Source organism: Taurulus bubalis (assembly GCF_910589615.1).
Source record: "Taurulus bubalis genome assembly, chromosome: 5".
NCBI classification, from domain to species: domain Eukaryota; kingdom Metazoa; phylum Chordata; class Actinopteri; order Perciformes; family Cottidae; genus Taurulus; species Taurulus bubalis.
This window is the reverse complement of record NC_136593.1, coordinates 193,940-221,897: the sequence shown is the minus strand read 5'-3', so window position 1 is coordinate 221,897 and position 27,958 is coordinate 193,940. Positions and strand designations below refer to the sequence as shown.

Genomic DNA, 27,958 nt, shown 5'->3' with positions numbered 1-27,958 from the left:
CTCTAAGAGTCCTACAGAGGAAACTCATCTCCTTACTCCCCCTCTAAGAGTCCTACAGAGGAAACTCATCTCCTTACTCTATCTCTAAGGCTGAGCCCTACAGAGGAAACTCATCTCCTTACTCTATCTCTAAGACTGAGCCCTACAGAGGAAACTCATCTCCTTACTCTATCTCTAAGACTGAGCCCTATAGAGGAAACTCATCTCCTTACTCTATCTCTAAGAGTCCTACAGAGGAAACTCATCTCCTTACTCCCCCTCTAAGAGTCCTACAGAGGAAACTCATCTCCTTACTCTATCTCTAAGGCTGAGCCCTACAGAGGAAACTCATCTCCTTACTCTATCTCTAAGACTGAGCCCTACAGAGGAAACTCATCTCCTTACTCTATCTCTAAGACTGAGCCCTACAGAGGAAACTCATCTCCTTACTCTATCTCTAAGACTGAGCCCTACAGAGGAAACTCATCTCCTTACTCTATCTCTAAGAGTCCTACAGAGGAAACTCATCTCCTTACTCTATCTCTAAGGCTGAGCCCTACAGAGGAAACTCATCTCCTTACTCTATCTCTAAGAGTCCTACAGAGGAAACTCATCTCCTTACTCTATCTCTAAGGCTGAGCCCTACAGAGGAAACTCATCTCCTTACTCTATCTCTAAGAGTCCTACAGAGGAAACTTATCTCGGACGCTTGTATCCCTGACCTGCTTTGTGATGGTTAATGTATTAATGTATTAATGTATTAAAGTGTCTGACTGACCTCGTAGAGAGTGATGACCCCATTAGTCTCGTTGGGAGCTTTCCATTGAATGAAGATCTTCTCTTCATAGGTCGCATTCTGCAGAGACTCCATGGGCACTGAGGCGGGTACTGTGGAGAGATCACCAATATATATATATATATATATATATATATATATATATATATATATATATATATATATATAATTTATACATAATCATGTATTAGTCAATAATACTTTATACTGTGGAGACAGAGGTAAAATATGTTGTAGTCACACAGTAAACATTGAGCATTTTGAAAACACACGTCAAGGTCATCACCAATGTCATATTGATTTGATACGATATCATTTACTTCACATCATAACAGAAGTTATGTCTCATTCACAGAGAACAGCATCACCCATCAGCCACTGGGAGAGGAGAACCGTCTCAGGGTTAACGTCTGAACGTGAGACAGAGAAGCTGGTATTATGTCACGTAAAGAGATGATGGCGATGATGATGATGATATATACAGTGGAGGAAATACTTATTACTTATGATCCCTTGCTGATTTAGTAAGTTTGCCCACTGACAAAGAAATGAACCGTCTATAATCTTAATGGAAGGTGTATTTGAACAGTGAGAGACAGAATGTTATTACAGTTCTACATTTATTTGCATTTGATTGTGTGAAATAAGTATTTGAACCCCTCAAAACCTGACTTAGTACTTGATGGAGAAACCGTTGTTGGCAGCACAGAGGTGAGAGGTTTCTTGTAGCTCAGCAGGTTCTCAGGAGGGATTGTGGTCCACTCCTCTTCCAGATCCTCTCTAGATCCTGAAGGTTTTGAGGCCGTCGCTTGGCAACTGGAAGCTTCAGCTCCCTCCACAAATGTTCTCTGGGATTCAGGTCTGGAGACTGGCTCTGGACCTCCATGTGCTTCTTCTGCCGTGTTTGAAACACGGCGGGTCGAGTTAATGCCAAAGAGCTGGAGTTTGGTCTGATCTGACCACGCCCCCTTCTCCCAAGCCTTCTCTTAAACATTCAGGCTTCAGACGACCTGCACATTGCGGGCGCTGCAGGATTTTAATCCATGTGCCAATGGTTTTCTTGGTGAGTGTAGTCCCACCTGTCTTGAGATCATTAACAAGTTCCTCCCGTGTAGTTCTGGGATTACCCCTCACATGACCCTCAATGACCCACGAGGTGTGGAGCCCCAGACCGAGGGCCATTGATGGTCATTTGTGTTTCTTCCATTTCCCAATAATCACCAATATTACATTTCATTTAGCTGACGCTTTTATCTGAAATTTAACTGAAATTCACTGGATAAGCTGGCCACTCCCACCGGACAAAAAAGGCAGCTCACTTCCTCATTGATGAAGGAGCGATATTAGTTATATTAGTTTTATAGGGAGAGAGTTCTTCCAGATCGCCAGCATCCGTTCTCACATCATGATGACTTCCTGTTTGAGCTCACATCATGATGACTTCCTGTATGAGCTCACATCATGTTGACATTGATCACCACAGGCGCAGCTGATCGCTCGTCTCAGACACAGACTGTCACCCGCTGCATGCCGCTGTTCTTAAGTTTATTTAGCTCTTAAGAAACTTATGGATTTGTTGTATCTGTATGTGTCTGTATTTGTGTGAGTGTGTCTGTGTGTGTGTGTCTGTGTGTGTCTGTCTGTCTGTGTGTGTCCGTGTGTCTGTCTGTGTGTGTGTGTGTGTGTGTGTGTTTTCAGGAGGAGAGCAGCTTTCACACATCTTTAAGAATAGGTGTCTGACACCTTGTCAGGGAGTGATGCTGTCAAACACAAACACACACACACACACACACACACACACACACACACACACACTCACACTGAGAGGTGAGAATTGTTTTAAATGTTAAGGAGACAGATGATACCAGGAGGGACAACTGAGTGCAACGTGTGTGTGTGTGTGTGTGTGTGTGTGTGTGTGTGTGTGTGTGTGTGTGTGTGTGTGTGTGTCAGTTCTTATTATTATTTGTGTTCCTCACCTTCCTCCTCTTCATTATTCTGCTTTCGCTGTGAACTCTGACCTTTACTCTGTCTGCATGTTGTCATCATAACCCTTCAAATATGTGTCTCTTTGTGTCGATAGAAATATATATATATACTTATATAAGGTTTTTATATAAATATATATATTTGTATATATACAGTTTATACATATATATAAACCTTATATATATATATATACATATATTTCAATATATATTTGTATTTAAAGTTATCAATGACCATAACTCAGTCGATCATTCAGTCACTTTGTGTGAAAACACACACACACACACAGTTAGAAATACACTTCATTTCATGTTTTCAATGTATTATATTTTATTTTTATTTATTATTCAACGATCCTGTTCAGTGTTTGTGAATTTCATTTCAATTAGTTATTTTTATTTAGCGTTATTTCAAAAATCAGTTTTCATCTCTTCTGCGCCTCATAGGCTTCCGTAGTCCCGTCTTTCCCTCACAATAGTTCTTTACTTCTGAGGGTAAAATGATGTCGCACTTTTTGTTGTATTCTTTAAAAATGTAAGTGTTTATGTTCCACACGTTAATATGACCACGGTGTTTTTATTGGCCTCTTTGACGCCGGTCACATGATCTGCATCCGGTCTGACCTTCACTTCCTGTAAGTCTGTTCAGGAGACGATGTGCAGAGACACCAGGAGGCAATGTGTGTATTTCATTGTCTTCTGCAGAAGCAAATACATGCTGGAAAAAAACATCTGCCACACACACACACACACACACACACACACACACACACACACACACACACACACACACACCCACACAGTAACTGAGGTGTTGATTAAGACTCCAGCCTGAGCAGCATATCAAATTACGTGAACAAAGAAATGCAATTAGGAGCTGCCATTTCATTCAAAACCTTATCACTCACTTGTGTGTGTGTGTGTGTGTGTGTGTGTGTGTGTGTGTGTGTGTGTGTGTGTGTGTGTGTGTGTGTGAATAAAAGACAGGCTTCATTGAAAAGATAACCGCAGCTGTAACACATTAATCATATCTTCAACCGTGATGCAAAAGGACTGACCTCTTGATTAAGAAGCCCGCCTCTCTGCCCCTGTAAAGCTTGCAGGACTTGCTTGGTCCTGGTTTCATGTCATAACAGCAGCTCCAGCCTCTGAAGACTAAATGTCTGCTGAGACCATGAGAGTCTTAGAGAGGGAATTAGAGAGCATAATAATCATTATAATCAAAATAATATGGTTAGTAGTAACCTCCTCCTCAAATCTCCACCTTAACGTGGTGGAGGAGTTTGAGTGGCTCAGTGATCCTGGAGCCATGTTGTCCGGGGCATCAGGTCGGGTCTCCCAAGGCAAACAGGTCTCGGGGGAGAGCCCAGACTAAGAGCGGTTCAAAACCCCTGATCGAGCCCCCGGCTGAGCGCCGCTGAGTTTTCCCCGGAGAACCAGAGGGTCGCCTCCCTTTGTCGAAGCTAGGATTCAAAAGGAGCAGTGCGGATTCCGTCCCAGTCGTGGAACAGTGGACCAGTGGACCAGCTCTTTACCCATTGGGGTGACTGTGGCAAAGTGGAGAGTAGGGTCGTCCTTCAATCAGAGGACCGGCGGTTTGTTCCCCGGCTCCGCTAGTCCATGTCCATGTGTCCCTGGCCAAGACACCTAACCCCAAATGTCTCCCTCAGCTGTGACGTCATGGAAGACAAACTCATCCCGTCACTGATTTATTCTCTGAACCCTCTGAACCTTCTGAACCTTCTGAACCCTCTGAACCCTCTCAACTCTCTGAACCTTCTGAACACTCTGAACCCTCTAAACCCTCTGAACCTTCTGAAACCTCTGAACCCTCTGAACCTTCTAAACCCTCTGAACACTCTGAACCTTCTAAACCCTCTGAACCTTCTGAACACTCTGAACCTTCTAAACCCTCTGAACCTTCTGAACAGTCTGAACCTTCTAAACCCTCTGAACCTTCTGAACACTCTGAACCCTCTGAACCTTCTAAACCCTCTGAACCCTCTCAACCCTCTGAACCTTCTGAACACACTGAACCTTCTAAACCCTCTGAACCCTCTGAACCTTCTAAACCCTCTGAACCTTCTAAACCCTCTGAACCTTCTGAACCCTCTGAACCCTCGGAACCTTCTAAACCCTCTGAACCCTCTGAACCTTCTAAACCCTCTGAACCTTCTGAACCCTCTGAACCCTCTGAACCTTCTAAACCCTCTGAACCTTCTGAATCCTCTGAACCTTCTGAACCTTCTGAACCCTCTGAACCTTCTGAACCATCTGAACCCTCTCAACCCTCTGAACCTTCTAAACCCTCTGAACCTTCTGACCCTTCTGAACACTCTGATCACTCTAAACCCTCTGAACCTTCTAAACCTTCTGAACCTTCTCAACACTCTGAACCTTCTAAACCCTCTGAACCCTCTGAACCTTCTAAACCCTCTGAACCTTCTGAACCCTCTGAACCTCCTGAACCTTCTGAACCCTCTGAACCCTCTCAACCCTCTGAACCTTCTAAACCCTCTGAACCTTTTGAAACCTCTGAACCCTCTGAACCTTCTAAACCCTCTGAACCTTCTGAACCCTCTGAACCTTCTGAACCTTCTGAACCCTCTGAACCTTCTGAACCCTCTGAACCCTCTGAACCCTCTGAACCTTCTAAACCCTCTGAACCTTCTGACCCTTCTGAACACTCTGAACCCTCTAAACTTTCTGAACCTTCTAAACCCTCTGAACCTTCTGAACACTCTGAACCTTCTAAACCCTCTGAACCTTCTGAACCCTCTCAACCCTCTGAACCTTCTAAACCCTCTGAACACTCTGAACCTTCTAAACCCTCTGAACACTCTGAACCCTCTGAACCGTCTGAACCTTCTAAACCCTCTGAACACTCTGAACCCTCTGAACCCTCTGAACCTTCTAAACCCTCTGAACACTCTGAACCCTCTGAACCCTCTAAACCCTCTGAACCTTCTGAACACTCTGAACCTTCTAAACCCTCTGAACCTTCTAAACCCTCTGAACCTTCTGAACCCTCTGAACCTTTTAAACCTTCTGAACCTTCTGAACACTCTGAACCTTCTAAACCCTCTGAACCTTCTGAACACTCTGAACCCTCTGAACCTTCTAAACCCTCTCAACCCTCTCAACCCTCTGAACCTTCTAAACCCTCTGAACCTTCTGAACCTTCTGAACACTCTGAACCTTCTAAACCCTCTGAACCTTCTGAACCTTCTAAACCCTCTGAACCTTCTGAAACCTCTGAACCCTCTGAACCTTCTAAACCCTCTGAACCTTCTGAAACCTCTGAACCCTCTGAACCTTCTGAACCCTCTGAACCTTCTGAACCCTCTGAACCCTCTCAACCCTCTCAACCTTCTAAACCCTCTGAACCCTCTGAACCTTCTGAACCCTCTGAACCTTCTGAACCTTCTGAACCCTCTGAACCCTCTGAACCTTCTAAACCATCCAGACCTTCTAAACCCTCTGAACCCTCTGAACCTTCTTAACCTTCTAAACTAGGGCTGTCAAACTCATTTTAGTGAAGGGGCTGCATGTTGCCCATTTTGATCTCAAGTGGTCCAGACCAGTAAAATCACAGCACAATAACACATACATAACCACAATATGTCTCAAATCATTGGTGAAGCTTTTTGGATGATAAACCCTATTTTAAGGTCTTTCTACAATAAAATAGAAACATAAAGACCATGTTCACCTGCCTGCTCTCCTCTGCAGATTCCCTCCTTTGTGACACCACTTTCATGACGTCGTCATTTTTAACGACTTGCAACACAACGCCTCCTGGTGAGAAATACAGTGACATGTCCAAGACTTTATCCTCCATTTCAGCTTTACTTTCTCCCTGAAAACAGGCATCACAACACCTGTTTTTCTCCTGATCATTGATGGTGCACCGTCTGTACCACACTGACAGCATGGGTCCAGTCCACTATGACCCAAACCCGGTTCAGTCCACTATGACCTGGTCCAGACCCGGTCCAGTCCACTATGACGCGGTCCAGGCCTGGTCCAGTCCACTCCAACCCCGACCCGGTCCAGTCCACTATGTCCCGGTCCAGACCCGGTCCAGTCCACTCCGACTCGGTCCAGTCCACTATGACCCTGTCCAGACCCGGTCCAGTCCACTTCGACCCGGTCCAGTCCACTCCAGCCGGTCCGGTCCACTCTGACCCGGTCCAGTCCACTCTGACCCGGTCCAGACATGGTCCAGTCCACTCCGACTCGGTCCAGCGCTTCTACGAGAGGCTAACAATGTAATTGTCTGTAGTGTCTGTCATGGTACCAACTCAAGGAACTCCTCTGGGACCACCAAAGTCTCATCAACACCAGAATGAATCCGGCCAGTTGAGCAACATCTCTAGTGATGTCAGCGCTGTCATCCATTGAACTGAAATGCTACAAATGACTTAACTTGATGCTTCTTTTGGCTCCCCTGCTCTAAACCCTCTGAACTCATAGGACGTAGAGGAACGAGAGCTGCAGTAAAGTCTTAAAGTACGGCCTCATATTCTATTATTCCCACGCTCATGCAGATGGTTTCAGACATTCATCATCTGTTGGCAGGAAGAAATGAAGAAATATGGAGGTAAAGAACATAAAATATCTCCTAAATGTTTTATGGGAAGGAAATGCATGTCAGTTTGTTGATGTATTGAATAAATAAAAAAGAACAACATCAGTAAAGCAGGTGATTCTACCCTTATTATTATTATGTGTGTGTGTGTGTGTGTGTGTGTGTGTGTGTGTGTGTGTGTGTGTGTGTGTGTGTGTGTGTGTGCATGTTAATGTGTAGTAAATGTTCACAGTAGCTTCCAGAAGTTAAAACTATTAAGATTCAAACCTGAGAAGCTCCTGAGATTCTGTTAGAAACTTCATTTCTCTGCCTCTTCACAACGTTAAAGCACATTTACACCAACGGTAATAAGCAGTAAGAGGAGAGCTGTGTGTGTGTGCGTGTGCGTGTGTGTGTGTAGCTTAATTTGCAGGAGCCCCAGCTCCATAAAGCCGTTACCGTCCAAATAGCAATTAGCCTCCATGTGAACAATTGCTGTTCTGCTCCCTAATTACTGAATTACAACCAGGAGATTAACGACGGTTAAATAAAAAACAATTAAGAACAAAACAATTACGGTTTCCTCCTTCTCCCCAGTCACATTAGGTGTGTTTAAAGGCGTGTGTGTGTGTGTGTGTGTGTGTGTGTGTGTGCCCAGACAGGAAGCAGCGGACAGGAAGCAGCAGAGAGGGCGGGGATTGAACCTGTGATCAAACAGGAAGCGTCTCTAACGGCTCAGACGGGTTCATTTGCTATTATATTATAAATCATGAAGATTATTCCTTCTTGATATAAATTCTTTGTCTGAGGTTGCAGACACAACTCGGTTCACTGGTTATGAAAATACGGGTTAAACATCGTGTTTCATTATTTATGAAAGCACAATTCATATGGTATAGTTTGAGAAAGTACTTTTCCAACTACTCTTTAATGTTTTGGGGTCGCATCTCATCTCATCTGCTCCTCGATTTCAGAAACTTCAGATGTGTACTATTTATGACATCAATATTTTTCTCAAATATGTGTTTTCATTCATCCGATACTTTCATGTGAATTATTCCTGAACATTAAAGTCAGAGGTTCTTTCTGGCTGAACTCGTCATCTCCACATCTTCATCCTTTTTATGAAGATTTATTGTAAACGAGTTTATAAAATTACTTTTCCCACCTGATCAAAACATTTTTTGTTGTTGTTGATACTGTGTTGTTTTTGATGCTGTTATATATCAGATTCAAACAACATACTTATACTTAAGTTATATTATAGGAGCCTCTTCCTGCACTGATATGTTATTGATCTGTTATGTAAGCTTTCTTTGCTCTAAATATGAAATGAAGATGTTCAAATCTAAATGCGTCCTAAAACCTCCTGTCAATCACAGTGTGTGGGCGGGACTGAGGCGTTCCAGGTCTCGTCAGCTGACCGGACATCTGGCTGCTGATTGGAGGATCCAGATGAAACCGTCTGAATACGTCTGAAGGAGTTCTCCACTCACCATCCTCCTCGGTCTGCTTGACGATCTCCTCGCTCTCCTTGCTGCCTTCGCGGTTGTTGAGGACAAGACGCAGTCTCACGGTGCTGAAGGGCCTCAGGCCCCGCAGGGTGTAGTGGGACGAGGTCGGGACCAGCTCCTCGGCTGTGAACTCCTGCTGGTTAAACACGTACTGGTACTGGACCTGGAACCAGAGGAGAGCCCGTTACTACAGCAGGACTAGAGGTACACATGTAGAGGACAACAACATGTAGAGGACAACAACAAGTAGAGGACAACAACATGTAGAGGACAACAACAAGTAGAGGACAACAACAAGTAGAGGACAACAACAAGTATTGGACAACAACAAGTAGAGGATAACAACATGTAGAGGATAACAACATGTAGAGGACAACAACAAGTAGAGGACAACAACATGTAGAGGACAACAACAAGTAGAGGACAACAACAAGTAGAGGATAACAACAAGTAGAGGATAACAACATGTAGAGGACAACAACAAATAGAGGACAACAACATGTAGAGGACAACAACAAGTAGAGGACAACAACAAGTAGAGGACAACAACAAGTATTGGACAACAACAAGTAGAGGATAACAACATGTAGAGGATAACAACATGTAGAGGACAACAACAAGTAGAGGACAACAACATGTAGAGGACAACAACAAGTAGAGGACAACAACAAGTAGAGGATAACAACATGTAGAGGACAACAACAAGTAGAGGACAACAACATGTAGAGGACAACAACATGTATAGGACAACAACATGTAGAGGATAACAACATGTAGAGGACAACAACAAGTAGAGGACAACAACAAGTAGAGGATAACAACATGTAGAGGACAACAACATGTAGAGGACAACAACATGTATAGGACAACAACAAGTAGAGGACAACAACATGTAAGAGACAACAACATGTAGAGGACAACAACATGTATAGGACAACAACAAGTAGAGGACAACAACATGTAAGAGACAACAACATGTAGAGGACAACAACATGTAAGAGACAACAACATGTAAAGGACAACAACATGTAGAGGACAACAACATGTAGAGGACAACAACATGTATAGGACAACAACATGTAGAGGACAACAACATGTAAGAGACAACAACATGTAGAGGACAACAACATGTAAAGGACAACAACATACGAGTCGTACCGTCAGGTTGTAGCTGTGGCAGCGCGTCACCGCGTAGCCGAACGTCTCCCACTGGACCGTCAGCTGGCGCGACCGGACGTCCACTACGTCCACACTCTGAGGCCCATGGACCGGATCTGAAGAGATTGATGCACAAGTATTAATGTCTCTATATGAGTATTAATATCTCTGTGGAGAAATTATTTTTTATTTGACCTTCATTTAACCAGGTAAAATCAGTTGAGAACCAATTCTCATTTACAATGATGACCTGGCCAAGAGGCAGTAGCACAGTCCACACAGTGTCACAAGCAGCACAGATACAATAAGTATGACACACATGAGAAAAATGGCTAAAAACAACATAGGTAAATTAATAAACACTATGTACAAAAAAATATGCCCTCTCTCACAGCCCCTCATAGCCCCTCATTGCCCCCTCATTGCCCCTCATAGCCCCCTCATTGCCCCCTCATTGCCCCATCATTGCCCCTCATTGCCGGACCCTGGAGGGTTATGAGGAGATGGTTTAGACAAGCTGCTTACTGTAAATGTAAGATCAACTGACGAGTCATGTTTAGCCGACGCCGGATAAACGGGCTCAGAGCCTCAGATGCTCCGGAAGGTTTTCTGTGAGTTTGGCTCCCTGCGGTGCTGAAAGATCCACAAGTCTGTTTGAGACTAAGCCCACGCAGTAATCTGCCCGAGGAGAGGAGGCTGCGGCAGGCCATCTGAAGCCAGGAACAGGGGTGTGTGGGACCCTCAGGTTAGGGGGATTCAGGGGGGTATACCCAACACAGGACCCTCTGGTCAGGGGGGTATAACCAACACAGGACCCTCTGGTCAGGGGGGTATAACCAACACAGGACCCTCAGGTCAGGGGGGTATAACCAGCATAGGCTTCCATACTGTAAAACTTCCCTTCATCTGACTGATGCAGATTCTCAGTTGCTTGTTTCCATTAAAATCAGTTCTAAAGATATCCGTTTGGAGATTAAGTATTAATATTAGTTATTAAAAGCATAATCAGGTAAACAGTAGACGTCTTCACTCACGGCCGGTTCAGAGGAGCAAACATCTCATCAACATTCTCTCCAGTGGGAGAACACATGTGAACAAACTTGTAATCATGATGCTCAAGCAGATGAAGTGATGCGTCCGTAATGAACACACACTCTGTAATTCCTTGATTACAGAGACACAGCAGCAGAGAGACAGAACAGAATAGTCATGAATCACTGCAAAGACTCCAACATGTCAGATGGATGAGATTATGGTCTGGAGTGGAACAGGAACAACATACTAATCTGTTGGGTATGATGCCAGATAATCTCTCACATAATCTGGTGTGAGACCAGTCGGAGCTCTACTGAACAGATCGCTCATTTTGGTAAATCCGGGGGGTGGGGGGGGGGTCTTATGCTGTGATAATGAATGTGTGGAGAGAGAGAGAGAGAAAGAGAGAGAGAGAGAGACAAAGAGACAGAGAGACAAAGTCATGAATCATAACTTTGTTTACATGCGTCTCTCAGGCTGCCCTTGGTCCTGACAAATGCCACATTTGTCACTTCAATCATCAGATTTATTCAATCTTTCCCTCGATCCATAATCCTCTAGCCTCCGAAATTCATCTTCCCTCCATCCTACCTCTTCTGTGCGTCCAACCTCTGTGACTGATAGATGTGATTGATGGAATGCGGATTGATAGATTACATTACATTTCATGTAGCTGATGCTTTTATCCAAAGCGACTTACAATAAGTGATTCAACCATGAGAACAAACTCAGAACAACAAGAATCAAGAAAGTACAATTTCTTCAAGAAAGTTGAACTACGAAGGGCTATCAGGAAGAGACATTTAAATGCTACTAAAGTGCTACTTTATAAAATGTGATTGATCGATGGAGATTGATAGATGGTGACTGATAGGATCAATGGGGAGCAACTTGGGTTTCAGTGTCAACATGTGGACTGCAGGAGCCGGGGTTTGAACCGCCAACCTTCTGGATAAAGGAAACTCTTTCACAGTGTGATGGATGTAAATGGATCTGATCCCCAACAACATGACTAGTTTCAGATAGTACCCATGATCAAATGTGAAACTGACTTCTATGAACGGCTGAAGTGACTGTGAGCATCTCCACAATGCTAACAAGCACATGAGGAAAGTACAGCTCCCCTCTGGACCCGGAGAAGAGATGAAGTAGTTCTGCTGCCTCTGGAAGTACTGAGGGGCTTATTGTGTGTTCTGGCCGGTAGATATCTAGTTCAGACGAGGGCCTCGTGAAGCATTGTGTTCTGGGATGCCGTCCTGAATCTGAAGAATGAGCAGCAGAAATGGAGCTATTAATCCAAAGACTTAAGGGAGTCGTTCCAGGGAGAAGAGAGGAGGGGAGGAGAAGTAGGGGAGGAAAAGGAGGGGAGGAAATCAATCTTGCTGTCTCCCTACGCTCACCATCCTCCTCCAGGTTGCTCTTCTGCTTTCATCTCATTCTTTCAGCGTTTTCGTACTTCAATGTGTCCTCGTTAAGTTTATTTCTCCTTATTTCTTTTAATTTCATAAAGTGTTTCATCTTCTCTCTTTTCATATCCCTCCTTCATCCCTCCTCTCTCATTCCCATCTGCCTCTTGTGCTCTTCCTCCCATGTTGGCCTCAATCACGCACTTACTGTCCCACTTTTGCACCGTCTTTGCTTGTAAATTATAAAGCCAGACTCTTGCATGGCTTTTATTCGAAGACACATGAAGTATAATATTTGAAATATGTTGGCTGGTTTCAAACCAGTCAGAAAAAGCCTTCTGGTAACATGATCTGTTATTTAATGATGTTCTTGACAATCCTTCACCGGGGACTTTCCTTGAAGAATGTTTTCAAAATGTCCTGGTGATGATTAAAGAAGCTCTCTGTGGAGGCCTTCAGAAAGAATCATCATCCATGATCTATAACCGCTTATCCAATTGGGGGGAATGATATTTATCAAAGGTCTGACAGGAATAAAATCTGAATATAATGTATGCATGTCAGCAGTTTTATCTGCATTTGTTGAGCCATTTTAATCATGCAGCACTCTCCCAGCTGGTAAAACAGGTAAGCCATGTGACTTATTAATAAGGATAATTATTCATCACCACACCCAAGCATGAATACTTCATCCATCAGTCACACACCGCTGCTTCTGCGCTGTAGATGCACTTTCCTTCCCATGATACCTCCTGCATCACTAGACATGGGGCACTTTCCTTCCCACGATACCTCCTGCATCACATGGGGCACTTTACTTCCCACGATACCTCCTGCATCACATGGGGCACTTTACTTCCCATGATACCTCCTGCATCACTAGACATGGGGCACTTTACTTCCCACGATACCTCCTGCATCACTAGACATGGGGCACTTCCCACGATACCTCCTGCAGGAACGTGATTCACGTGAATCAAGCGACGGCAGCATCGCTAGAAGTTCATAAGCTATAAGAGAATAAGCGTTGGTAAGAAGCTTTTGAGGATTCACAGCGCTCGTGAGGCTTCATCCCTATGATTCAGCTTTTGGTCAGAACAGGTGGTGGGCGTGTCCCCTGACAGGTGTGTATGACGCCATGCTGCTCATATGATACGACTGACTGTCCGTCTGCAAGCCACCTTTACTTCAAGGTTGTAGAAACATATTTATACAATACTGTGGATTTATGGAGTACAGCTACTCACGCATGTATAGCCCTTATTGCCCACACCCACTAGACCTTAACCATTCATGCTGACCTTTGCAAGTCTGTCTGTCTGTTTGTCTCTCTCTCTCTCTCTCTCTCTCTCTCTCTCTTCTCCTGTGTTTTGTGTTTTAACAAAAAACCTAGAAGGCAAAGACATGAAAAAAGAGAGTAGAAGAAGAGTTGATGTCAGAGAGGGGCGGAAAGCTTCTTCCCTCTGGGAGAAACACGGCAGGGACAGTGTTCTCCTTCCAGGTTGTGTGTGTGTGTGTTAGATAACTAAACTACTCAGTTAGGTTTAAACAACTAAACTACTAGTTAGGTTTAGATAACTAAACTACTCAATTAGGTTTAGACAACTAAACTACTAGTTAGGTTTAGATAACTAAACTACTAGCTAGGTTTAAGTTAGGTTTAGACAACTAAACTACTAGTTAGGTTTAGATAACTAAACTACTAGTTAGGTTTAAAGTAAACTACTCAGTTAGGTTTAAATAACTGAACTACTAGTTAGGTTTAGACAACTAAATGACTTGTTATGTTTAGATAACTAAACTACTAGTTAGGTTTAAAGTAAACTACTCAGTTAGGTTTAAATAACTGAACTACTAGTTAAGTTTAGATAACTAAACTACTCGTTAGGTTTAAACAACTAAACTACTTGTTTGGTTTAGATAACTAGACTACTCAATTAGGTTTAAACAACTAAACTACTAGTTAGGTTTAGATAACTAAACTACTAGTTAGGTTTAAGTTAGGTTTAGACAACTAAACTACTAGTTAGGTCTAGGGAATTGGCCAAAATATGTGCTAATTGTCAGCCGTTTTGCATTGGGCCGAGTGCTAATTGTCAGCAATGTGACATGCTGTCTTCGATATTTGACAATTGGGAAAATGTGACAAATGGAACACATTAACATAGCGCCGATTGGGAACAAAACTGACAAATGGCCACACGAATGACAAATGGGGCATGAAGGTGTGTTGAACTACGAAATCCTGCGGGGGGCGACAATTTACAAATAATTGATCCTGTGACAGATTGGAACTATACTGACAATAGGACTAAAGTATTTTGTTTCATGCAAATGTGGGAGTGCATTGTGACGTTTAGGGCCATTTGTGGCAATTGGAACAAATATTCCTCAAATCATCTGAAAGTCCTTGAAAGTCCTTGAATGACCTTGAATGACCTTGAAAAGCTTGAAAAGGTTGGAAATTTGTGATTATTCCAAACTAATATTTTAAATGAGGTACGGTGGACAACAGAGGACTCTCTTCAAGGATCAGTTGGTTTTAACTAGCTAGCATGCTGCTACCGGAAGTTAGCTTTCTAGAGGGTCTACAGACTTGTGCTTTTAGTATGTCATTTAGGGCATCCAGGGCAATGGTTCCACCAAGTTTCAAGCACTTTGGAACTTTTTCTAAGGGAGCTTTTGACCTTTGAATGTGTGAATTTGGGTGTTTTGGGTGTTTTAAAACCACTCCCACGCAGCGATGCTAAGGGCTAGCGTGGTATAAATGACATGGTTGGGCCCCATTTGGGAGTGGCTACAACGTGAAAAAGAAAGCTAAGCTCTGACATGTTTAGAAAAAAATGACCTTCAAACTGAGCAATATCAACCCCACGACCTCATTGTAGGCCCGTTGCAAAGTGTCTGTGCAAAATCTGGAGTCTTTAGAACTAATCTGTGAGGTATTATGACCATTCTGAAAATTGACTGCCGTATGGGACCATTTGTGACGATTGAGCTCATTTTGAGTAAGGAATCAAGAATCCTTGTAATTCAAAAATGACAATTCGACTATGTCACCACTATGATCCATGGTTCCCCCGTCGAAGCTGTTGTGGATTACAAATATCTGGGTTCCATCTTCGACAACCAGCTGAAGTTCTGCTCCAACACTGAGGGGATCGTGAGGAAGTGTCATCAAAGGATGTACCTTGTCAGAAAACTCAACTCTTTTTCTGTCAGTAAGAACATCTTGCTGACATTTTACTATTCATTTATTGAAAGTATTCTTTCTTTCTCCATCTGCTGCTGGTATCACTCCATCACACTACAGGACAGGAACCGCCTGCATAACATTGTTAAAGTGTGTTCCAAGGTCATCGGACTTCCTACACGTCATCTTAGTTTTGTGTATGAGCAGCAGACATGTGGCTTGGCCCGCCGTATTCTCCGTGATTCATCACATGTGCTGCACTCATCCTTAGAGCGACTCCCATCAGGACGTAGGTTACGCTGTCCAGCGTGTAAAACCCAGAGAAGGAAGTCCACATTCATCCCCAAAGCTGTTCTCCTCCTAAATACTACAGGGTTAACATAATCACACTTACTCCCTCATTTAGCATCTAGCAGCTGGTCTGCCACCGTATTAGTATAAATAACACAATTCTATAACATATGTATATATTTATTTGTTTATTCTTTACTATTTATTATTTAAATATGTAACTGTATTTTTTTTTTTTCACTTATATTTACTTGCACCTTATCATTCACCTGCACCTTTTATTTATCATAGAACCTCCTCATCTTTGCGTGTGTGTATAATTCTTTCCTATCCTTGTCTTCATCCATTATTGTTTGTTTCTTAATTTCTTTATTTGTTTCTTAATCTCTTTATATGCCGCTCTTTCTTTATTAATTACCCCTCGGGGATAAATAAAGTTTTTCTGATTCGGATTCTGATTCTGATTAACATGGGCAAATTAGTTAGTCTAATTGTCCCTGTCTGTGACAAATGGGTCATTTTCAAAAGTGCATTTTTTGAAAAAGGCCTTTCAGAGGCCTTTCTCGACTCGAGTGACATTTTGCTGGGTGCACTTGAAACACTTTAAAATCACTTTTTTGCACAAAACTAGAGTATGGTGGACAACAGAGGACGCTCTACTAGGGCCAGTTGGTTTTAAGTAGCTAGCATGCTGCTACCGGAAGTTAGCTTTCCAGAGGGTCTAGAGACTTGTGCTTTTAGAATCCTATTCAGGGCTTCCAGGACAATGGACCCATCCAGTTTCAAGCACTTTCAATCTTTCTCTGAGGAGATATGAACCTTTGAAGGAGTGAAATTGGTGTTTTTCGGGGTTCTTTAAGCCACTCCCACGCAGCGTTGCTAAGGGTTACGGAGCCACATCCAGCATGGTTGGACTCCATTTGGGAGTGGCTACAACCTCAAAAAGAAAGCTAAGCTCTAGCACGTTCAGAACAAAAAAAGCCCCAATCGGCCCAGACTCTTCAGGTGGTCTCAGGTTCGCTAAGTCCTAGACCCTCTCCAAATCCTGGATTTTGTGCTGCCAATTAAGCCTTTTGGTTGTTTTTAAGGGGATTTCACCCCATGATCTCATTGTATGCCCTGTCCTGAGTGTCTGTGAGAAAAATGGGAGCTTAGATATTAATATTTAGAGGATTATGGCCATTTTTGCACTTGTCAAAAAAGATCAAAGGGCAACGTCGTTAGGGTCGGGTTCGGGCCCTTAACTTGCAGCTTTTGGCCCCAGATTTGAGATTGTGTATGTTGAGAAGCCCCTCTTTGAATAGGAATGCACATCTCTAAGTGGTTTTAAAGTAATTAATTTGAATTAAAAGACTTTTTATTTTTTGCCATTGACAATTGGCATAATTTTGGGAGTTTGGCACCCGGCCAACTCCTTCTTGTGAATGTTTTAGAGGAGATTTCACCTCATGGCCTCATTTTAGGCACTGTCCTGAGTGTCTATGAGAAAAATGGGAGTTTAAATACAAATATTTAGGGAATTATTGCAATTTTTACATTAACAAAATATAAGGGAATTGGGGTCAAATTTCACACTTTGGGCCTGTATTAGGGGGTCTTGCCTTGTAGCGTTTCGCCCCAGATTTCAGGGGATGCATGTTGAGAAGCCCCTCTTTGAATAGGAAAAGAATGCACATCTCTAAGTTCATGTAAAGTAATTATTCTGAATTAAAAGACTGGTTTCAAGATTTCTCAACTGACAATTGAACTAAATTTGAGTAAGGACTCAAGTATCCTTATAATTCAAAAATGACAATTCGACTACATTAACATGGGAAAAATAGTTAGTCTAATTGTCACATGCTCTACTGGTTTTAGCTAGCTAGCATGCTGCTACCGGAAGTTAGCTTTCTAGAGGGTCTGCAGACTTGTCCTTTTAGTATGTCATTTAAGGCTTCCGGAGCAATGTTCCCACCAAGTTTCAAGCAGTTTGGACCTTTTTCTAAGGGAGTTTTTCACCTTTGAAAGTGTGAATTTGGGTGTTTTTGGGGTTTTTAAACCACTCCCACGCAGCGTGGCTAAGGGCTAGAGTGGTAAAAAGTACATGGTTGGAACCCATTTGATAGTGGCCACACCTTTAAAAAGAAAGCTAAGCTCTGACATGTTTAGAAAAAAATGACCTTCAATCTGAACAATATTAACCCAATTACCTCATTGTAGGCACTGTCCTGAGTGTCTGTGAGAAAAATGGGAGTTTAAAAATTAATATTTAGGAAATTATTGCAATTTTTACACTTTTTACAGCTTTTGGCCCCAAATTTGAGGGTATGTATGTTGAGAAGCCCCTCTTAATTTAGGAAAAAAATCCACATTTCTAAGTGGTTTTAAAGTAATTAATTTGAATTAAAAGACTGTTGAATTGTCTTTTTTACGAATTATAAGGATTACTGATTCCTTACAAAATGACAATTAGACTACATTAACATGGGCCGAATACTTAGTCTAATTGTCAATTGCCACTGACAATTAGACTAAGTATTCGGCCCATGTTAATGTAGTCGAATTGTTATTTTTTGAATTATAAGGATCATTGATTTGAAAATTCGGCCACACGTGGCAAAGTCCAAGTGTGTGTTTTTTAAATTGTTCCTCAGGTATTGGGTCCAAAATGTTCGCCATTTAACGCTAATTCGAGATATCTATGTCTCATTGTGTAGCTTTTCCAGATGTCAACTACAGCTATCGGTCCCAGATTGGATGCTATCTATGTTGAGAAGCCCCCCTATCGCTACCAGACTGGATGGTATCCTTGGCTGGGTACAGCTGAGTCAATGAGACCCCCCTGGAGGTCCAAGACCTTTATAACGGACTTAGAAGACCTGGTCCGGGTCCCACCAAAGTGATAAGGACCCCCGTGCAGGTCCAGACATGTACCCAGACCAAGTCCTCCTTAGCTGGGTGCAGCTGAGTCATCAGGAACCCCTGTAGGACCAAGACCTTTATGAGGTACTTGGCAGACCTGGTCCGGGTCCCACCAAAGTGATAAGGACCACCGTGCAGGTCCAGACCTGTACCCAGACCAAGTCCTCCTTGGCTGGGTGCAGCTGAGTCATCAGGAGCCCCTGTAGGACCAAGACCTTTATGAGGGACTTAGCAGACCTGGTCCGGGTCCCACCAAAGTGAACAGGACTCCCATGCAGGTCTCAGACCTGTACCCAGACTTAGTGCCCCTTGTCTGGGTACAGCTGAGTCATCAGGAGCCCCTATAGGACCAGACTTAGTAGACCTGGTCTGGGTCTTAGATAACCAGGGGCCTGGGACTTAGAGCACCAGGGCTCTGAGGGTCTTAGATAACCAGGGGCCTGGGACTTAGATCACCAGGGCGCTGAGGGTCTTAGATAACCAGGGGCCAAAGTGAACAGGACTTCCATGCATGTCTCAGACCTGTACCCAGACTTAGTGCTCCTTGTCTGGGTACAGCTGAGTCATCAGGAGCCCCTGTAGGACCAAGACCTTTATGAGGTACTTGGCAGACCTGGTCCGGGTCCCACCAAAGTGATAAGGACCCCCGTGCAGGTCCAGACCTGTACCCAGACCAAGTCCTCCTTGGCTGGGTGCAGCTGAGTCATCAGGAGCCCCTGTAGGACCAAGACCTTTATGAGGTACTTGGCAGACCTGGTCCGGGTCCCACCAAAGTGAACAGGACTCCCATGCAGGTCTCAGACGTGTACCCAGACTTAGTGCTCCTTGTCTGGGTACAACTGAGTCATCAGGAGCCCCTGTAGGACCAAGACCTTTATGAGGGACTTAGCAGACCTGGTCCGGGTCCCACCAAAGTGATAAGGACCACCGTGCAGGTCCAGACCTGTACCCAGACCAAGTCCTCCTTGGCTGGGTGCAGCTGAGTCATCAGGAGCCCCTGTAGGACCAAGACCTTTATGAGGGACTTAGCAGACCTGGTCCGGGTCCCACCAAAGTGAACAGGACTCCCATGCAGGTCTCAGACCTGTACCCAGACTTAGTGCCCCTTGTCTGGGTACAGCTGAGTCATCAGGAGCCCCTATAGGACCAGACTTAGTAGACCTGGTCTGGGTCTTAGATAACCAGGGGCCTGGGACTTAGAGCACCAGGGCTCTGAGGGTCTTAGATAACCAGGGGCCTGGGACTTAGATCACCAGGGCGCTGAGGGTCTTAGATAACCAGGGGCCAAAGTGAACAGGACTTCCATGCATGTCTCAGACCTGTACCCAGACTTAGTGCTCCTTGTCTGGGTACAGCTGAGTCATCAGGAGCCCCTGTAGGACCAAGACCTTTATGAGGTACTTGGCAGACCTGGTCCGGGTCCCACCAAAGTGATAAGGACCCCCGTGCAGGTCCAGACCTGTACCCAGACCAAGTCCTCCTTGGCTGGGTGCAGCTGAGTCATCAGGAGCCCCTGTAGGACCAAGACCTTTATGAGGTACTTGGCAGACCTGGTCCGGGTCCCACCAAAGTGAACAGGACTCCCATGCAGGTCTCAGACGTGTACCCAGACTTAGTGCTCCTTGTCTGGGTACAACTGAGTCATCAGGAGCCCCTGTAGGACCAAGACCTTTATGAGGGACTTAGCAGACCTGGTCCGGGTCCCACCAAAGTGATAAGGACCACCGTGCAGGTCCAGACCTGTACCCAGACCAAGTCCTCCTTGGCTGGGTGCAGCTGAGTCATCAGGAGCCCCTGTAGGACCAAGACCTTTATGAGGGACTTAGCAGACCTGGTCCGGGTCCCACCAAAGTGAACAGGACTCCCATGCAGGTCTCAGACCTGTACCCAGACTTAGTGCCCCTTGTCTGGGTACAGCTGAGTCATCAGGAGCCCCTATAGGACCAGACTTAGTAGACCTGGTCTGGGTCTTAGATAACCAGGGCCTGGGACTTAGAGCACCAGGGCTCTGAGGGTCTTAGATAACCAGGGGCCTGGGACTTAGATCACCAGGGCGCTGAGGGTCTTAGATAACCAGGGGCCTGGGACTTAGATCACCAGGGCTCTGAGGGTCTTAGATAACCAGGGGCCTGGGACTTAGATCACCAGGGCTCTGAGGGTCTTAGATAACCAAAAAAAGCACAAATATATGGTTATTTTCGTCACTTTTTACACATTGGACTTTCAAACCTTTAACTTGCAGCTTTTGGCCCCAGATTTGAGGGTATGTATGTTGAGAAGCCCCTCTTAAGTTAGGAAAAGAATCCACATCTCTAAGTAGTTTTAAAGTAATTATTTTTAATTAAAAGACTGTTGAATTGTCTTTTTTTGAATTATAAGCATTATTGATTCCTTACAAAATGACAATTCGACAACATTAACATGGGCCGAATACTTAGTCTAATTGTCAATTGCCACTGACAATTAGACTAAGTATTCGGCCCATGTTAATGTAGTTGAATTGTCATTTTTTGAATTATAAGGAGCATCGATTCCTTACAAAATGACAATTAGACTAACTATTTTGCCCATGTTAATGTAGTCGAATTGTCATTTTTTGATTCATAAGGATAACTGACTGTGACAATTAGACTAACTATTGAGCCCATGTCAATGTAGTCGAATTGTCATTTTCTGAATTACAAGGAGCATCGATTCCTTACAAAATGACAATTCGACTACATTAACATGGGCCGAATACTTAGTCTAATTGTCACTGACTGTGACAATTAGACTAACTATTGAGCCCGTGTCAATGTAGTCGAATTGTCATTTTCTGAATTATAAGGATCATCGATTCCTTACAAAATGACAATTAGACTACATTAATGTGGGCCGAATTTTATTCTAATTGTCCAATGCATTTTTTTTATCCATTTTTTACAATTTTACGCTGGTCCGAGATATCTACGTCTCGACGCTGTACGAGGAACGGCGGAGGATATACGGCACTTTAAAATGTTTGCGCGCGACCCGCCGGCCACTGCCATTGATTGTCACTTTTGTGCCCATTTGTCATTCCCATTTGTCATTTTTGTTCCCCTTTGTCACAAGACAAATGGGAACAAAAGTGACAATTAAGGACAGGCTACCCCGAGCGTCATTTTTGTTGCCAATTGTCACGGCCCGATTGTCACTTTTGTTCCCAATCGTCTTTGAGCCCTCGCCCCCTAGTGGCGGGGTGCGAGATTGCAATTTTTCGATCGCACTTTGAAAAATCGCCATGTGCTCTCCGTCGGTCCGATTTGCCCGGCGTTTGCCCGTCCCGAAGTCGAAGGGTCGAACTGGCCCTCCGCGAAACCCGCTTATTTTTAAAGGGTTCCTACACGTCCGTTAGGAAGCCCCGAAACGAGGCCACTTTTTCCAGTTCTCCGTAATGTTAATGTGTGCCAATTGTCACGGTTCCTAAGGGAGGTTATATCCCTTATATATATAATATATATTATAGGTTTAAACAACTAAACTACTAGTTAGGTTTAGATAACTAAACTACTCAGTTAGGTTTAAACAACTAAACTACTAGTTAGGTTTAGATAACTAAACTACTAGTTAGGTTTAAGTTAGGTTTAGACAACTAAACTACTAGTTAGGTTTAGATAACTAAACTACTAGTTAGGTTTAAAGTAAACTACTCAGTTAGGTTTAAATAACTGAACTACTAGTTAGGTTTAGACAACTAAATTACTTGTTATGTTTAGATAACTAAACTACTAGTTAGGTTTAAAGTAAACTACTCAGTTAGGTTTAAATAACTGAACTACTAGTTAAGTTTAGATAACTAAACTACTCGTTAGGTTTAAACAACTAAATTACTTGTTTGGTTTAGATAACTAAGCTACTCAATTAGGTTTAAACAACTAAACTACTAGTTAGGTTTAGATAACTAAACTACTAGTTAGGTTTAAGTTAGGTTTAGACAACTAAACTACTAGTTAGGTTTAGACAACTAAACTACTAGTTAGGTTTAAAGTAAACTACTCAGTTAGGTTTAAATAACTGAACTACTAGTTGAGTTTAGATAACTAAACTACTCGTTAGGTTTAAACAACTAAATTACTAGTTAGGTTTAAACAACTAAACTACTAGTTAGGTTTAGATAACTAAACTACTAGTTAGGTTTCCTAGGTGTGTGTGATGATGTCAACATTCATTGTGTTCTTCTTAGAGGTCACAACTCATAAGCGGGTTTGATGCTTTTTTTCAAGGCTGCTCTCTTTAGTACTCTTTAGTTTCTATGAGTAATCAAAATATAAATGCAATACAGAAGAAAAACATCTCCTCCTCTCCTCTCCTCCTCACCTCTCCTCCAAATCTCCTCCTCAGCTCTCCTTCTCCTCCTCACCTCCTCTCCTCATCTTCACCTCCTCTCCTCTTCACCTCCTCACCTCCTCTTATTCTCCCTCGTTTCCTCCCGCTGTGCTTACATATAGAGAAACAAGCTTGTTGCCCGGGAAACAATGCAAATCTGCAATTTGGTAATTGTACCAAAGAGCCCCAATTAAAGCAGAAAATATCATATAAGTATCATTTCCACATTCTTATTGGTTGTGTGTGTGTGTGTGTGTGTGTGTGTGTGTGTGTGTGTGTGTGTGTGTGTGTGACTTCTGGACTACCTCCTGCCTCGACTTAATGAAGGAGAAATTGGATCCTGATGGCTTCACAGCAAAGGACAGCCCTGCAGCATAGTGTGTGTGTGTGTGTGTGTGTGTTTATTTGTGTGTGTGTTCATGAACAGCCCTGCAGCAAAGTGTGTGTGTCTCAGCATATTTGTGAGCAAAATAGGAAACATTTTCTTCTAATAAAGAGCTTTGATTTCTTTAGTGCTCGCTTGCCCCCCCTCCTCAAACTCTGCTTCATTGGCCCTCTGTGTGATTGTGTGTGTGTGTGTGTGTGAGAGAGAGAGTGAGTGAGCTGCAGCAGCTTATTCCCCAGAATTCATTGTTTCATTTTTTACAAGCCTCAGAATGAAAAGCAGAAGAATACAGAAACCAAGAGGACAAATGATACACCTCGTCAGAAGAACCCCAAAGGATCATGGGAAGTCACGTACCGGCAGTACGTTAACAAGCCTGTCGTGTGTTTGTTTTTTATACTTTTTTGTTTTCTTCAGCCAAGATAGTGCTGCATATCTCCATTCATCTCTCACACACACACACACACACACACACACACACACACACACACACACACACACACACTGTCTCTCTCACACACACACACATCCCGGGGTAACTCGTCCTGCTAACAGCTCTCAGGTGTTGATTATAACTGCTACACTGCTGTGAGAGAACATGTTAATGTCTCACACTCACACTCTCTCTCTCACACACACACACACACACACCTACATGTGTGTGTGTTACCTCCCTCCTGCTCCCCGTGACCAGAGTGTTACTCTCCTCAGAATAGAGGCTGTTACTAGGAAGAGTTACTGAGCTGTGACTGGCACCGGTTCAACAGCCCTTAACCACTTCGGTTGTCTCCAGTTCCCCCTCACCGTCGCTGCAGTCCAGGTCACCAGCATTCGCCCCTTCCGATCTCTCCTCCTGAGGACCGGGATGAACCCATGCAGTTGGGACGTTTCCACCTGTTTCAGGAGGAGAGGGAGCGACAAATCCGTTCTGGTGCCTGCCTTCTCACTGCGGCGAGTCGGGTCACCGTATCCCTGTCTGCCTGGTGCGACCAAAAGAGAGAGCTCTTCAGTAGGAGTGGGAATACTGGCGAGCGACTATACCCGATTCCCCAGTCCCAAGCCCCGTCTCACACTTCCAGCTAAGCTATGCCTGCCATCCGGTCCTCTACCAGTCTTGGCGCTCATTGACTCCGGAGCGGAACAGAGCTTTTTGGACTCCTCCTTAGCCTTCGCTCATAGGGTTCCCTTGGAGAAGTTGGCATGCCCCGTTTGGGTGAACGCTCTGGATGGAAGCCCCTTGACCAATATCACTCACCGGACTTGTCCTATTCCTCTGCTCGTGTCAGGATACCAACACCACAAGAGATCCATCTTTACATCTTCCCAATTCCCCAGATACCTCTTGATCTGGGTCATCCCTGGCTCCGGGACCACAACCCACAGATTGACTGGGCAAGAAGTAGAATCATCGGTTGGAGTCCTACGTGTCTCTCAAGGTGCCTCAAGTCCGCCATTCCCCGGCAGACCTCTTCTCTCGGCACGCCTACTTGTGGAACTGATCTCACCTCGGTCCCCTTGGAGTATGCAGATCTCAGCGAGGCATTCAGCAAGGAATGTGCCCTTTCCCTACCACCCCACCGACACCTGGATTGCGCCATAGAACAACTCTCTGGCGCAGCCCCGCCCTCCAACCGACTATACAACCGCTCCCGACCGGAAGTAGGGTTCTTCTTCGTGGCCAAGAAGGACAAGAGTCTCTGTCCTTGCATCGACTACCGAGGGTTAAACCAGATCACCACCCGGAAAAAGTACCCTCTACCCCTGCTCGACTCTGCTTTTGAATCCGTACCTGGTGCCACGATCTTCACCAAGCTAGACCTCCGCAACGCTTACCACTTGATTCGGATATGAGAGGGGGACAAGTGGAAGATGGCCTTTAACACTCCCCTGGGACACTTTGAGTACCTAGTCATGCCGTTCAGACTTACCAATGCACCAGCCATTTCCCAGGCTTTGGTGAACAACGTGTTCCAGGATTTGTGTCAACTAGTTTGTGTTCGACGACATCCTGATCTCCTCAAACCTTCAGGAACATTGTCACCATGTCCGTGAGGTCCTCCAGCGCTTACTGGAGAACCAACTCTTCATCAAGGCCGAGAAATGTGAGTTTCATGTCACCGCCGTAGAGTTCCTGGGTTTCATCATTGAGGAGGGTTAGATTTCCCTACCTTTCCCTTCCCCTAATCAGACTCACCTCCTCAAAGGTGGATTTTTCCTGGTCCGCCGAGGCCAACCGGGCGTTTAACACCCTCAATGAACTATTGACTTCAGCCACCATCCTTGTCCAACCAGACGAGAGCCGGCAGTTCGTGGTCGTAGTAGATGCCGCAGACACCGGAGTAGGAGCAGTGCTATCATAACGCTAAGCTCGGCTGAGCGGAACTATGATGTTTGCAATCGGGAGTTACTGGCCGTCAAGCTGGTTTTGGAGGAGTGGAAACATTGGTTGGAGGGGTCAGTCCACCCATTCATTGTGTGGACCGACCACCAAAACCTCAAATACATCCATTCTGCCCGTGTCCTACAATGGGCTCACGACTCCCGGAGCTCCTTCTGCTGGCCGTCTCTGGACAATGACACCCCCGAGCTTATGTCCTAGCTTGTACCTCCGATGCTCTTAACAAGGCCTCACACAGATCCACTCTTGGACTGTTACGACCTCTGCGTGTCCCCTACAGACCTTGGTCGCATATGGCCTTGGACTTTGCCACTGGATTTCTTCCCTCCGAGAACAATACGGTCATCCTGACCATCGTGGACCGTTTTTTCAAAGCGGCTCACGTTATTCATCTTCCCAAACTCCCGTCAGCACGCGAGACCGCAGACTTGTTGGTCCAACATGTTTTTAGGCTTCACGGCATCCCTATGGATAGTGTGTCTGATCGGGGGTCCCCAGTTCAACTCCCAGGTCTGGAAGGCGTTCTGCCGCAGCCTCTGCGCCACCGCTAGCCACTCCTCTGGCTTTCCCCCCCAAACTAATGGACAGACCGAGAAGCTTAACCAGGAGCTAGAAGCCATGCTCCGTTGAACAAGCGTCTGGCTGACCACCGCCGCACACCTGCCCCCACCTATCTCCCCGGCCAACAGGTCTGGCTTTCCAAGAGGGACATACCTTTACTAATCTAAGAAACTCTCCCCCAGATACATTGACCCGTTCCACAGCGTTTCCATTATCAACCCCCCGACTCAACGAGGGCGGTCCGGTATACACGGTCAACCGCCTTCTTGATGTCTGCCACGAGGGAGGGGCTACCAATAACTCGTTGATTGGAAGGGGTATGGTCCGGAGGAACGATGCTGGGTTCCGCACTCCTGGATTATGGATCCGAAGGATTACTTCTAACCCTGTGTGTTTCTATGAGTTCCGCCCACAGCCTCGCCTCTTTCTGTGGGCACAGCTGGTTCTCATTCTCCTTGATCATCTCCTGCCAAAATAAGTACTCCGGTTCTCCTCTCCCCATTGTCAGTCTGTCCGTTTACCTACTTGGTATCCCGACCCATGAGTAGTCCATTTTTTACCTTGTGAGTTTTCCGGCTCTAACTACCTGTTCACTTTTTGCTTTCCTGCCGTCCAGTGTCGCGAGAGACCGTGAATTACCTTTACTCTCCTTTGGCAGTCTGACCATTCCAGAACTTGGACTTTGTTTGTTTCCTGTTTTCCCCTTCCTGTCAATACATCCTGATTTGAGAAGGAACTCTGCTGTCCTGTAGCTGCATTTGGGTCCCTGAACACACCAGATCATAACATAGGGAGTCAGGGTTAGGCTCGATCTGGGTCTGATTGAACAACACCTGTTCACATATTCGTATATATTACTGAAGATCAGTTCTTCAGCTCTAGAAGGAACCATTGCTCCGTTCCACTTGTCTGCTCCAGAGTCTTTTCCTCCTGTAGCGTTTCTTTCTCTACTTTGAACAAACTCCTCTCAACAATAAACTTTATTCAGAAGTAGCTGATGAGGAGCTGAGATCAGCTCACAATCTTCATCAGCCTCACAAGTCGTGAAAACGATCAGCTGCTCTCTGTTCACTGATCCCTGACGAAGGGGTCTCTGGGGGTTTCTGACTCCTTCATTGACACTTCAAATCCCCTGAAAGCCACAACAGCAACAATTTGATGGTCTCTTATTAAATCACAGTGTTCTTGCCTGTTGTCACGGTGCAGTACGGTAACACTGTAGATGCTCATGTAGTCTGATCCACGCTGCAGCTCCTATCATCACCATTAATCACACACAGCTACGGCGTGCAGAAGCCAAATTGCCTGCCGCTCCGCTGTAGGTGGGCTCGGGATAATAAACAACCTCCAGGGAGCTGCCCACTCATCAGAGAGACAGCTTTGAGAGGTGGGGTGCTCAAGGGCACGTGGTGTGGGGTTCAGGGGGATCATCAGTG

The 27,958-nt window shown here is 44.7% G+C and overlaps 1 protein-coding gene across 1 annotated transcript in view; it reads right to left on the bottom strand.

Moving 5' to 3' along the window:
* ptprt (protein tyrosine phosphatase receptor type T) overlaps positions 1-27,958 on the bottom strand; it is a gene marked incomplete at its 3' end in the record, with an annotated part of 227,370 nt that overhangs the window by 138,197 nt on the left and 61,215 nt on the right. The window contains exons 8-10 of the mRNA XM_079218368.1: positions 10,006-10,121; positions 8,830-9,010; positions 758-867 (exon numbers count right to left, since the gene is read on the bottom strand). Of these exons, the coding sequence (XP_079074494.1) occupies positions 758-867; positions 8,830-9,010; positions 10,006-10,121 (407 nt within the window). The remainder of the gene's footprint in view (positions 1-757; positions 868-8,829; positions 9,011-10,005; positions 10,122-27,958) is intronic.